At 47.1% G+C, this 14,232-nt stretch overlaps 1 protein-coding gene across 1 annotated transcript; it reads left to right on the top strand.

Moving 5' to 3' along the window:
- Positions 1-3,873: 3,873 nt before the first annotated feature.
- On the top strand, positions 3,874-5,112 carry LOC311343853 (homeobox protein Nkx-2.6-like; the record flags this gene model as incomplete). The annotated part of the gene is made up of 2 exons (XM_084468823.1): positions 3,874-4,141; positions 4,523-5,112. 2 exons carry the CDS (start codon positions 3,874-3,876, stop codon positions 5,110-5,112), a joined length of 858 nt encoding a protein of 285 aa, XP_084324949.1.
- Between the last annotated feature and the right edge of the window lie 9,120 nt (positions 5,113-14,232).

Genomic DNA, 14,232 nt, shown 5'->3' with positions numbered 1-14,232 from the left:
GTCTCTTCATCAGCAGCGTGACCAATCAGATGTGCAGTGAAACAGAGTCTGACTGGAGCAGCGCACGATTACATCCCCTCCAATCACACCAGCAATCTTTCCACCATCCTGTCAATTCTGGAGGAAAATGAGACGGAGAGAGAGATGAGGAGAGGGGAGTCTATGTTCTGCAGGCCCTGCTCTCTCTCTCTCTCTTGGAGTCCTTTATTTGGGGGAGGACGGGGATAGTAACTATATATATGGATGGATATGGATATACTGGATATATAGCTACAGAGGGACAGATAGATGGATGTGCACGCCATCACTGATAACTCTGTCTGTCCATCATAGGACAGAGTAGTAGAGCAGGAGTGCACTGTTCATCTCACTGTATACGTGACAACATTGTTACGTATGCTTTGATTCAGGTTAAGAAAACGAAATAAAAAATGTAACCATGATAACATGTGTGAACCACTGCACCTAAATGGCAACATACAACACAAAGTAACAGATTTCATGATGAGTTTGTTTGTTTGTATTGATAAGAAACCTGTTTGAAGGAATAATCGTATTTGCAGCCTGGCAGTTGTGACAAATGTGGTAATTTAGGGACACTTGGTGTCCAAAAAAATGCCATTGGAAGAAGATTCCTAGAATGCAAGCAAGACCTCTCGTTCCGGCTCTCTAGATCACCACAGTGTGACAGCGACATCTAGTGGTTGAACAGCACATGGCGACATAATCCGTTAATATCCAAGCAGCTGTCGCTTGCTGTTTTGATATTATAGGATTATATCAACATGTGCTGCTAACAGGGAACAGGAGGGGTGCTGGCTTGATCCTGGGCTCCTCATGAAAACGATGTCCAGGTGTTCATGAGACACCTGACACTCTTTAACAGCTCCCTACCTCAGCTCATTGTACATGTTTCACGTCATTGTGTGTGTGTGTGTGTGTGTGTGTGTGTGTGTGTGTGTGTGTGTGTGTGTGTGTGTGTGTGTGTGTGTGTGTGTGTGTGTGTGTGTGTGTGTGTGTGTGCGCGCACATTGATGAATATATAATTATAATTACATGTCATTGTTGTTATTTCTGTATTCACACTGTATGAGTCAGTAAACCCTATATATTCTCGAAAACGTTTATTTGTATGGTTGCCATTGTCCTCAGAGATCACATAAAGGCCAGCAGGGATTATCAGAGTGAAAGTACAACATGCTGATTGTTCATTGAGTGCAGTGCTTCACTTTTGCAAAAGTTCCTTGTTTACCATTCATAAACACTAATCCACGCTATACTGTATTAATAAGTGTACGCCGGCCCCTTAAGAACAGGGAGAGGCCCTTGTCAGAGTGTCTGTGTCTGTGACTGCGTGGGGTGTTAGGTTGCACCACTCTTCACCTCCTCAAAGTGGTTCAGTTGAATTGCTGGTCGTTTCAATCTCACGTAACGTTTTGATGAGCGTCTTCACAAGCACATTGGTCATAAGAGCGCGGCGGTCTGTTACCTGAATGAGCAGGGGGCTGGATCCTCTTTCAGAAGCTATCATCCTCCTGTTTGACTGTATGATGAATTAGGGGTGGTTTGTGGTAAACAGTACTTAGCTACCTTCTTGAGTTACAGTGTGAGGACAAATGGTGGAATCAATAGAGAGGTTTGATGAAAGCTACTCGGAGGCAGGGAGGGACCGTAAGTGTTGCTCCGAGCTGAGAGGACATATCAGCTCATTAAGTCATTGAGCCATCAAACTGACACCTCGGAGCCACACGGCTCTGATGGCCGAAGTGTCTGTCACCTCTGGTGGAGGTGGAAGAGGATCTTTGTGGCGTTTGTTCCCCAAGATGGAGTTTGTTTCCAACATCGTCTTCAAAGGAGCACTTTCTAATTGTGCATCACATTTCAAACGCTCAAATCCTTTACATTAAAAAAAAAAAAAAGTTAAATCACATGGGTACATTTAATTTAGAGTGCACGTAAGACAATAGCTAATAATAAATAATATTGATAATATTAGTTGTTATAAAATATAGAAAATATGGTTTTATCAAACACACAGATATTGTGTTTAGGAACTAAATGTCTCAACAGAGAGTAAACAAGTGTTTGTAGAGGAGAACTGCCGTTTTTTCTCAACCTAACTAAAACTGACTCAGACCTAACACATGGGCCTTGACATTTATTTTATCTTTGTGTATAATGTATGTTTCTTAAAGGTCCCATGGCATGAACATTTCACTTTATGAGGTTTTCTAACATTAAGTTGAGTTCCCCTAGCCTCCCTATGGTCCCCCAGTAGCTAAAAATTGCATTAGGTGTAAACCGAGAAGTAGCTATCTTACTCCGTCTTTGAAAAAGGATCGCTGAAACGCTTTGAATTGGGTTCCGGTCAAGTATGACGTCATACGGGACCAGGTTACCTCCCCTTTCTCTGCTTGGCCTGTCCAGAGAATTTGGCCCGCCAATGAGACAATGAGCTAGGACCGTGCGAGCGCCACATGTGTGTGTGTGTGTGTGTGTGTGTCTGTGTGTGTGTGTGTGTGAATACACACACTGTAACGCAAGTGTTCTTTGTTATTTGGATAACCGTTCTGCTGTTGGGTGTTATGGCGCATAACACGCGTCGGGTTGATTGAGAAGGAATTGGGAACCGCGAAATGGAGGAGAAGGGGATTGTTGCCCGCGATTGTTGACCGGGGTTGTCTGCGTCGGGTTGGTTGAGAAGGAATTGGGAACCGCGACATGGAGGAGAAAAGTATTGTTGCCCAGGATTGTCCGTCGGAGCCGGGACCCCGGGGGCCACAGTTCCCAATTCCTTCTCAACCAACCCGATGCAGACAACCCCGGGCAACAATCCCCTTCTCCTCCATTTCGCGGTTCAGTCTTCTCTTCAATTGCGTTAGGTGTAAACCAAGAAGTAGGTGTCTTGCTCCGCCTTTTCAGGATCGCTGAAACGCTTCGATTTGCGAGCTGGCCCTATATGACGTCATATGGGGCCATGTTACCTCCCCTTTCTCTGCTTGGCCCGCCCAGAGAATTTGGCCCGCCAATGAGACAATGAGCTAGGACCGTACGAGCGCCACAAGTGTGTGTGTGAATACACACACTGTAACGCAAGTGTTCTTTGTTAACCGTTCTGCTGTTGGTGTTATGGAGCATAACACGCAACACAATAACGCAAGCTTGCATAAAGCTCCCATTTGGTGAAAAGACTAGACTGCGTCAGGTTGGTTGAAAAGGAATTGGGAACCGCGACATGGAGGAGAAAATGGGGGGGGGGGGTGTTTGCCGTGAGAAAGTGGATGTGTGGCATGTGTAAGCAGGCAAAAACGTGTGTCACGCGGTGAAACCGTGAGACAGCTCTGGACCCAGGACTTATGTAGATGTATGTCCTCATGTTGTGCACTGTGTTGCTGTGGGCTGCAGCATGCTCCTGAACCCCAACGGGGGGGGGTAGTACTGTATGTTGTGGCCCTGCACCCCTAAAAATATTAAGCTAAATTAAGCTTAATAAATATGCCTGAAGTCTTACGTCTTCAAGTGAAGTAACATATGTTAAGTGTAAATGTTTCAATATAATGTTTCTATATATAGGGTTCACACGGTAGGCCCTATATCCTGCTGTAGGCCTGCTCTGTCTCTGATCTGAGTGATGAGAACAGTAGTTAGTGATCAGTCCAGAGGGCAAACAAACCAGTCCAAATCCGAGAGTCCCATTGGCCCACGATCTGGGGAGGTCTTCTCAAAGGACCAACAGGTAATCCCCCTCTCCAGGTTCACGCAGTGAGACACCTCATCTTCCAATGACGCCACTGGTTAGAGTCAAGGGTACCCAGGAATGTAGTGGTCTTTACATCTTAACTGGAACTCTTCCTTCATTCAAAAGCAAAAGGGATGAGTTTCCATACCGTCGCGTTAACGCCGTTTTCAGTCAAGGATATACTTCAGCTGGACCTTCATCGCACATCAGAAGACCGGTTCCGGCTGTCTGCTCGTGCCGCCTCCATGCCCAGTTTAGAAGTCACCCGACCGGAAGACGCGCTTGCCCGGCTGGAGAGTCATCACCGGGATCAGCGCGTTCCGGGGACGCCGTCGAAACGCACCGGGAACTTCGATACCCGGGAAACCCATTTATTACCAGAAGTCAAAGCTTATGACCGGGGTGAGTTTGCAGTTTGCACACACTGAAACACACACACACACACACACATACACACGCACGCACGCACGCACGCACGCACGCACGCACGCACACACACACACACACACACACACACACACACACACACACACACACACACACACACACACAGGGCTATCTCACGGTTGCGAAGTTGGGTGAGATAGTTTGACGCACAATGTGGGCAGAGGCCTTGGTGAAGATCTAATTGGCGAACATATAGTTAAGATACCTATTTTGGTTTTATAAAAGCCTATTCATTTGGGCCTTTATAGTGAAATACCGGTCAATATCTCAGTCATTGATGGGCTATTGAAAATGTACACATTTAGTGATTGTTCTTCGCTATGTTTTTGTGTGTAGAAAGCAGTGGCCAAGACATTTCTCCTCGCCCCGTGAAGCCCAAGGCCGCACAGCCACCACGGCCTCGCGTTCTATTCTCCGCGGCCCAGGTGGCGCAGCTGGAGCGGCGCTTCACGCAGCAGCGCTACCTCTGCGCGGAGCAGCGGGACGTCCTGGCGCACCTGCTGCAGCTGACGTCCACGCAGGTCAAGATATGGTTTCAGAACAGGAGGTATAAATGCAAGCGGCAACGGCAAGACCAGTCGTTAGAGCTCGCGGGCTACCCGGCCCTCCCACAACCCCCGAGGAGAGTGGCGGTCCCGGTGTTGGTCCGGGACGGGCAGCTCGTCTGCCCGGCCGCAGGGGCCCGTGCGGCGGCAGGGCCGGGCGGTGGGGCCCTCGGGCCCTTCGGCCCAGGGTGTGGATATTACCGCCACACCGACGCCTTGTACGGCTACAACTACAACAACGTGTCGGTCGCTTGTCTCACACACCTCACCGCCGCTCAGACGTCTGACCGCCACCCGGCTGACCTGGGCCTGAGCGCTCGTTACGAACCTTCTGACGGGACGTTCAGCTTCGAACACATTCAGCCGTTAAGGCTCGATTAAAATGAGTTCATAGAAATCAAGCATCCATTTTTATTCATTGTCGTTTTTTAATTGCTGTGCTTTTACTTTTAATTCATTTGCCAATTTGTTGAACAAAAAACTATGAAAAGGCCGTTGCTCGTGTCATAGTAGGCCTATCAAATAATGTTTGGTTAATTGTCTTTGAAATGAATTAAATTCCATTTATCTTAAAGGCTAGGCCTGTAGTTAATATTGTGTCATCTGAAGGCCTAAATATGTAATTTGATTGAAATGAATTGCCGCTTATTAGGCCTGTTGTTCATTTAATTCACATGATTAATTAGGAATAATCTTACATGAACCTATAAATGCTGAATTTATTACCCTTAGTTCGGTTATTGAAGTAGAATTATATGGTTGATAAACCACACCGTCCCCAGGCTGTTCCCCTCCCCCCCAGGCTCAGAAATGTTTTATCAAGCACCCATCGAATACTGCTGGATTAAATGGCATGTGACCCAACAAGACAACCATCTTAAGTGCCTTATCAAACCCGAGTCATTATTGTGCCCTCGACAAAGCCTCGGAACACTTGGTGCGATAAGGCTGAGCGGCTCGTTCTGTGGGGGAAACACATTCGCAGACAGAGTGGCTCTTCGCCCTCTGACGCTCAATCAAACGAGGATCCAACTCATCTAACCGGTCACCGATCGATCGACTCCTAGATAGGCGGGGATCGGCCCTTCAGGAATTAGGCTGCTCATACAACACACTGCAGTCATCATAGAGTCACAATATCCCAATGAAACATGGGATTAATTACGCCGGATTGATTTATTATTATTTTTTTATATTTTTTTACTGAATCTGCAACTTTACAAATTCAAAGTTGTTATTCTGAGCTCATATATAATATCAATAGCTATGACATATATATTGCCTTTACATCTATAGAAAGAGAACCAACCTTGATAAGTGTTACTCACTTCATACAAGGCTCCATATAGGAACAAGATACTTATACTATCTAATAAAATACCAATACAACAATAATACCAATATGAAACACTGATATTAATACAAAAAATAACCAAAAATAGCAAAAGAAAAACACACACACACACACACACACATTACACACAGATACACACACACACACACACACACACACTTCATATTGCTTCATCACTTCATATTAAAATAATACAACAATCAGAAGTACAGCCTTAATAACTATCATACCAACTTGCTTCAAACGGCATGTCAGCATCAACAAGGAAACAAATGAAGTGAAAAACGAGGGTTTAGTTTACAGTCTGCAGTCAAACTAAGACACAAACACGAATGAGCCAACAGGCTGGCCCTCCAATCCAAAGCACCTCAAAGCTGCTGGGATTTCAATGTCATCTTTACCCAGACAGTGCTGAATCAACTGTAGAAAACACTGAACTCATCGCAGACAAAAGGAGAAACTAAAAGAAAGCAAAGGCAACGGAAGATTGATGGCTCAGAGGGAGACATGTTGACATGTCGCTAGCAAAACAGTAGCACACATTAGGGCCTGGCAGAGACAAACGCCTTCCTGGGTCAGGGGTCAGACAGTGTGCTACAGCAACGTCTGGTGAAGAAACAACAGCAGAGGAATGAACAACACGTGAACAACACAGTTATGAGCGCTGGGCAGGTACACAGGAGATGATTGGAGAGGAAACGGTTTGTCTGGCTGCACATTGCTATCGGCCTTCACATCACAGAGGCTGTCAGGAAGACGGCATCAAGGTGAAATAGGACAGCGAGCGTGAACTTATGGCTTTCCAGGCCGTGAAGATAAGGATCCACGGGCCCCACTATAAAGACACCAGCTGGACCTGACAATGGCATCACTCCTCACACACATCAGTGCTCACACAATCCTGTGCCTGTGAGAGTGAAGGTGTGTACCCTCACATCTGAGGGTGGACGTGCACCTGGCGGAAAGTGTGTGTGACAGCTATGTCTTCGGAACAAAGGGTTTAGAAAGTGTATTCCTCATTCCTCCGTGGATTCCGTTGTCGTGTATTGTGTAACTGCGTCACACAAAAGCCTGTTTCAGTCTTACCGTCGTTCATTAAATGGCCAGTAACGTTGGAGATCTTTAAAGAGAGCATAAAGTGTGGAATAGAGCAAGATCTGGAAAATAAGCAACCCCAAAATGAGATTCCCCTCTGCCCCTTTCCCTAACCTGAAGTGATTGACACCTGTGATTGACAGGCAAGAAGCATTCAGCTAACCAACAAGAGAAGAGGTTCCCTGAGTGGTCAGAACTGATCCGTAAGCAGTCTTAGATAAAGAGTGACCATACAGGTTCAGGCCCGGTCCACTGGCCCAGGGGCGTTTCACTCACTACAGCTAACGGGTGGCTGCGGCCTTTCTAACCAATCACACTCATCTAGAGCTACGGATATTATCTAGCACGTTTACCTCTGGATACCGCTCATCATGATGCTCACACATTTACACGTGACCCTAATGAAACGGGGGTTTTCTGAGGCTGAGCGAGAGATAAAGGCTCCGTGTGCATACCTAGAGGAGCCGCCGGCGCTGCCAGACAGACGGACGAGTCAAGGTGAATCCTATCACAGGAAGCATCTTAATACTATGTTGACAAGGCAGAGGCTAACGCTGCCGAGGAGAGCTAAGCACCTCGACGTGCCTGAGACCAGGTGTCTGCCAGCACGTCGTCTGACCGTTTGGAGTTTGTATTTTGCTCTAAGTGTTTGAATATGACTTTAGAAATGTCAGCGAGAAAAGGAAATGTATCTTGAGTCTGAGGCCTGAAGACGCTTGAATGTTACGACTCAGCCGAACTATTGGTTTAGGTGTGAAAGGGATAGTATATCGGCTCCCATTACACGGTCACCACGCAGTCACCCAACGTTGTTCCTCACCGCAGGGGGGGCCTTGTTAATGGAGGTAAACAAGGGGCCGTGGTAATGGAGGTAAACAGGGCAGGGGCCCGGAGACGCAGCTCGTTGGTCACCCCTACGTCCCGGGAGGCGGGGGGGGGGGGGGGGGGGGGGGAGGAGGTGGGGGGGCTGGTGGAGGAGGTGAGGTTGTCTAAGGGTTACCAGCGTCCCCGTCACCCTCCCCCTGACTAACAAGGAAAGATGTCTGGCTGGAGTGTGGAACAACAGCACAGAAACACATGGGGACCATGTCAGTGTGTCCGTCCCGACGTAATGTGCAGAACACATTAGCCCTGCTCTGAGGGTCTGGCCACCCAGCCTGCACTCTGACCCCCCCCCCCCCCCCCCCCCCGGTGAGGACTACCAGGGGTCAGGGCCTATGTGGGCCCTGCTGAAGGCCTGGTCCCGGGGCAGGACTCTATTCTGTCTCGAGTAGTGAGTTATCAGACGCATCATGATCAGATAATGTTGGTTCGCGAGTCGCAAAACCAAACCAGCAGCGCTCTGGAGATCTCTCCCTCGTATTGCTGTTAAAGGTCAGATATATGAACTACTATCAATGGCCTGTTGACATTAACAATGGGCCACTAATTATTCATTACATTTACATTTACGGCATTTAGCAAACGCTTTTATCCAAAGCGACTTACAATAAGTACATTTGTCAGAAGAAGGTGAAACAATATATCGCTGTCGGTACAGTAAGGATGTTCAGAGAACCAAGTGCAAAGCACTAACAAGCGCTAGGTTAACCCATTCCCCATATACAACAATTCATGACTTTAGTGTTATACTTTTCTGTTTTACTTTGATCTATTTAAATATATAGGCTATATACTCAACCCCATTCATTTTGTTTAAAACAATTTGTTAGTAATTGCTGTGTAGTATTGAGGAAGTGAAAGGTAAGTTCCAGATCTATTTGTCTTAGTGCTCAGGGCTTTGGATAAGTACCTGCCCCACCTCCCGGCTCCTCAGAGCTGTCACCAGGGGCCCTCCCCTGCTGCCTTTAATGGACACGTTTAGGCTCCAGGCACTTTGAGGGAAGAGGACACAAGTCTCACTGACTTCAGCCCGAAGCACTGAGTGCGAGGAGAGCGGATCCTAAGAAGTGTTCAATCTGTGGCTCGGGGGAACATCGGACATGTCTCACAGACCGCGACCGCTGACCTCGTTCCTCATCGAAGACATTCTTTCTACGGATGAAAGTTCGCGTTTTAATGGGACTACGTTTTGGACACACAAGACGGACACGGGTCCACAGTGGGACAGACATCCCGGAGAAGTCTCCAAGCAACACTTTCAGCAGTCCTACCTCGGAGCGCGCAAAGGTAATTGAGTGCATTTTTTTTTAAGTGGTTCAGTGTGCAGTGAACAGTGGTTCAGTGAGCAGTGTGCAGTGTGCAGTGAGCAGTGATCGACGGCTAATGAGACCTCTCGTTTACAGACGCGCCAGGTCCAGAGTCCGACGACATGGAGGAGGACAGCCGCTTCACCGCCGCGGGAAAACAGAAGCGCTCCCGCGCGGCGTTTTCGCATCTGCAAGTCCTTGAACTTGAGAAGAAATTCAACCACCAGAAATACCTGTCGGCCCCGGAGAGGGCTCACCTGGCCACCTGCCTGAGACTCACCGAGACCCAGGTGAAGATCTGGTTCCAGAACCGGAGATACAAGACTAAGAGGAAACAGACCAAAGACTTCCAGCAGCCGGAGAGCTGCGGTGTGGAGGAGCAGGACATCCTCCGCTCCTCCGTGCTCAGCTCCTTCTACCGGTCCTGTCTGTACCGGCCTCTCCCCGGGGAGATGGGCGGGCTGTGGGGGCCACCGTTCTGGTGACGATGGGGACATGCCCAGGACAGTCGTGAGCGCACTTTACGCATACCTTCTGATATTGTGCGACAAAAAAAACGTATGTTTGTTTTTAAGGACACCTTTATTTTATTATATGATTTTATTCAAATCGATATGAGAGAGGAAACCACCTTTATCACGAATGCATATGAACATAATCCGAAGTAACGACGAGCCCCATCGGGTACTTTAAGTGCTCAGGAACTCCTTTTAACCACAGGACTGAGGGGTCTGAGGTAAAACCATGTGGAGAAGTTCACCAGCATTTGTAATATCTTTGAATAATTATTATTGCCTTATGCTTCTCCTTTTCCTTCGACCGTTTCTCTCTAGGTCCAGTCTCCATAATTGCTCAATTAGGAAGGCGCCATATTTCTATTTATAGCATGGGAGCTGTTACAATGGCATTATTTTATAATTGTTATAACTGCGAGGTCCAGCCTCAATGAACGAAGCTATGGCCGATATGCGAGGGACCTATGCATGATTGGAAATGTATAATAAAAAAGAGAAGAGAGATGAAGTGTGAGTTTTAATAATACCATTATGAATACCATTGCTATCTGATTGTATCACGCCTTTTTCATGTTATTTCATTTCGTTGTTCGTTAGTTGTCATTCATGTTCTTATTATAGATACTTAATTTCAAATAATAAGCAATAGGGCCATATGTCTCACCTGACCTTATATATTTTCTTATTAAGCATCTCTTCCGCCCAAGAGGATAGAGATGGAAGCTGTAGATACACATGTTTACGTATACGCGTACACACATACACATATAAACACACTTACATCGCTGGCAGCTCTCACACTCAAGGGTGTTATGTATTTTTAGGACATTAACAAAGATACAATGTGTTGCATTTTAACATCCTCGTCATCCTCATCCTCCTGCATTTTAATATATGGATTTAAAATAACAGTGTTTGAGATTAAACATTAAGTTATGAATCACAAACATGAACTGATATGTAAACTGTTCTCCAAAGGTTGATTCTGAACAGTATCAACAAACCCACTGGATCCTCCATCCCCTGCACACACTCTATAATTAACACTACACTACTCCTACATTTATCATACTAACTACTATTACTAATGAACCACTGGTCTCCCTCCTAGACGGTCTGCTGTCCGTCTGACTGTCTGTCCAACACATCAGGCTGGGGACACGTGATGACGTGTCACACCTCTTACTCTCCATCCAACACATCAGCCTGGGGACACATGATGACGTGACTCTGAGCTCTTACTCTCCATCCACTCATTGGATGACCGTGGGTCTGCTGTCACACGATGATGTCATAGAGTAGCCTGTGGAGATGAGATCTCCCTGATGTGAACAGCACTATCACCACACATCATGCGTTAACAACATACTGTATATAGATCTGGAGAAAAAGTCATTTTTAAAAGATAATAAACTCTGGCTCTGACGGTAGACTGCATCTTGACATTATATGACCTATTATGCATGTGGGTCGATTATGAGACAATATCTATGACTTGCTTACTCCATCATGAAGATGAATAGCGCTTCAGAAGACGCTTCAACAACTGACAACCACATTGTTAGTGTGTGTGTGTGTGTGTGTGTGTGTGTGTGTGTGTGTGTGTGTGTGTGTGCATGTGTGTGTGTTTTTTTATGTTATGTGTGTGTGTGTGTGTGTGTGTGTGTGTGTGTAATAGTATAAGTGTGCGTGTGTGTACGTGTGCGTGTGTGTGTGTGTGTGTGTGTGTGTGTGTACAGACATGTAGTTTGCCAGTCTGACTCTGTGTCCTCCTCACGGCCCACCAGATAAGATGCGGTTAGGATTTGGCGCTGAACATATTTACAGAGGTCATGTTTACAGGAGCACCAGTGAAGTGTGAGCAGGGGGGAGGGGGGGGGGGGGGGTGAGGGGTGATGGACGACAGATAAAGATGGAGGCATGATGATTGGCGGTGCGTCAGTAAACCTGTCCAACACGCTGTGACTCCCTGACCCCAGAACTGGGAGGCCTGTGTGAAGAGCCTGTTTCTGATCCTTCTCCAACCATGAGCTCACTGAGCAGAACAAAACAACTCACTGGTTATTAACGTATTGCTTCCAGATTATCAATACAAAAGGCTTTTGATGCAAGATCTGGACTTCCAACCGAATGTTTATACCCTCTACAGCAAACTAAAGTAAACTATAGTTTACAGTAGAGGTTGTTTGATTTCCAACCAGAGGTTCCTTGTTCAGAGCGTAGGATGCCGACAGTGAAGGTGAACCCAGGCTTCTCCACCAGACGAGAGAGAGAGAGAGAGAGAGAGAGAGAGAGAGAGAGAGAGACAGAGAGACGGAGAGACGGAGACAGAGAGAGAGAGCGAGCAAGAGAGAGAGAGAGGGAGAGAGAGAGAGAGACTGACAGACAGACAGAGAGAGAGAGACAGAGAGACACAGAGACAGAGACAGAGAGAGACAGAGACAGAGACAGAGAGAGAGAGACAGAGACAGGGAGACAGAGAGAGAGAGCAAGCAAGAGAGAGAGAGAGAGAGAGACCGACAGACAGACAGAGAGAGAGAGAGACAGAGAGAGAGAGACAGAGAGACAGGGAGACAGAGAGAAAGAGCGAGCAAGAGAGAGAGAGAGACCGACAGACAGACAGAGAGAGGGACAGACTGAGGGAGGCTGTAGAGCGTCATTATTCTTGGTTTACCTCAGACTGCAGCTCAGTCACACACATACGACACGGACAAGAGTCAACTACATAGGCTCAAATCAAACTGTTGTGTGGCTGGTGTGCTTTACCATTCCCACCAGCTCAATCAATCAATCAATCAATCAATCAATCAAACAATCTGTTATTAAGCCACCCCATGACATGTATTTAAACTAAAATGTTTTTGGTAAGTTTCTGGTTACTGGTATATTTTATTGCTGGACCAAAAGTCTCTTCTGAAGAACTATAAACATAAAACTATGACATCAACACACAGTCAAGGAACAAAACCTTAAGAGGGGCACTGTCAGCACCAGCAGCAGTAGAGGGGATGATGGAGGCTTTCAGAGGTAAACAGGTAATTAGACTTGGAGAGAGAGAGAGGATAGGATCTGTTATGACGGTTCTGAGGGCCTGGCGGTATCGTACACCAGCTACAGTACATCAGATAAACCAGCTGGGCAGAGCTGAGAGTTGGAGCTTTTGTCTGTCACACTGACACATTGTAATAATGCTTCCTTCCCCACAGGCTTGGAAGAGATACGGGGAAACACAGACGATGAGCACATTCCTCTGCCTTTCTAAGTATCTCCCCCCCCCCCCCCCCCCCCCCTCTCTCTGTCTTTCTCTCTTCCCCCCTCTCTTTCCCTCTCCTCTCTCCTCCCCTATCTCTCTTTCTCCCTCTCTCTCTCTCCCCCCCCCCTCTCTTTCTCCCCTCTCTCTTTCTCTCTCCCTCTCTCCTCCCCTCTCCCTTTCTCTCTCTCCCCTCCTCGCTCTCTATCCATCGCTCCCTCTCTCTCTCTGTCTCTCTCTCTCTCTGGTCTAACTGGTTTAGTGTGGGCCAGTGGGCCGGGGGACTGTGTGGTCGCCGGGCCATCCCGCCCCCCTGCTGTTGGGTAAACAGACAGATGTTCAGTGCAGATGGGCGAGCTGAAGAAACCTTCGCTACAAAGAGACTTTTGTGAGGGCACCAATATGCCGTGACATGCTAACAGATCAGCCCTGGGTTGATAAGACGGTTTGAAAAATATGAGCAGAACGGCCCGGATGTTATGACCCCTGCTGGCCGAGTCGTAAACTTCCTCGGAGAGTGTAACTGGATCCCACATGTAGCAGCACCGGTACGCCGATGGAGAGACTATACCGACGCATCACAACCATCTCATCTCTCTCTCTCTCTCTCCCCAAGAGTGTGTGTGTGTGTGTGTGTGTGTGTGTGAGTTTCTGTGAGTGTGAGTGTCTGTGTCTGTCTATGTCTGTGAGTGTCTGTGTGTGTGTGTGTGTGGTGGTCTGTCCACAACAGCCTGTTGTGCACCGGTCTGTTATCTCCCATCACATGTATAGAGACATTTGAGCTGAGATTACGGCTGCTTCAGATAGGGACGTAGAAGAGGGGCTGATTATTGTACAGCTCAGATAAACAGCCTGGTGGAGGCAGGGGCCTCGGAGCCAAACACAGAGGAGAAGGGGCCCCCAGAGGGCCTACGTGTCCAGCAGCACACCGCCCTATGATGAAAACATCCTTATGTAATACCTAATATTTCTTGAGATTTATTTTTCCTCTTGACTAGGCCGAGAGTGGAACTTTTCATAAATACTTTTTTTTTTTTTTCATCCATTAGTGCAAAACATTTTTTATTTTGCCATTAATGTGAATGTACATTTAAAATC

This window comes from Micromesistius poutassou, assembly GCF_964030765.1.
Source record: "Micromesistius poutassou genome assembly, chromosome: 5".
In the NCBI taxonomy this organism is placed as follows: Eukaryota; Metazoa; Chordata; class Actinopteri; order Gadiformes; family Gadidae; genus Micromesistius; species Micromesistius poutassou.
Note: the sequence above shows the minus strand (reverse complement) of the source record. Positions and strands in the feature narration are given on the sequence as shown.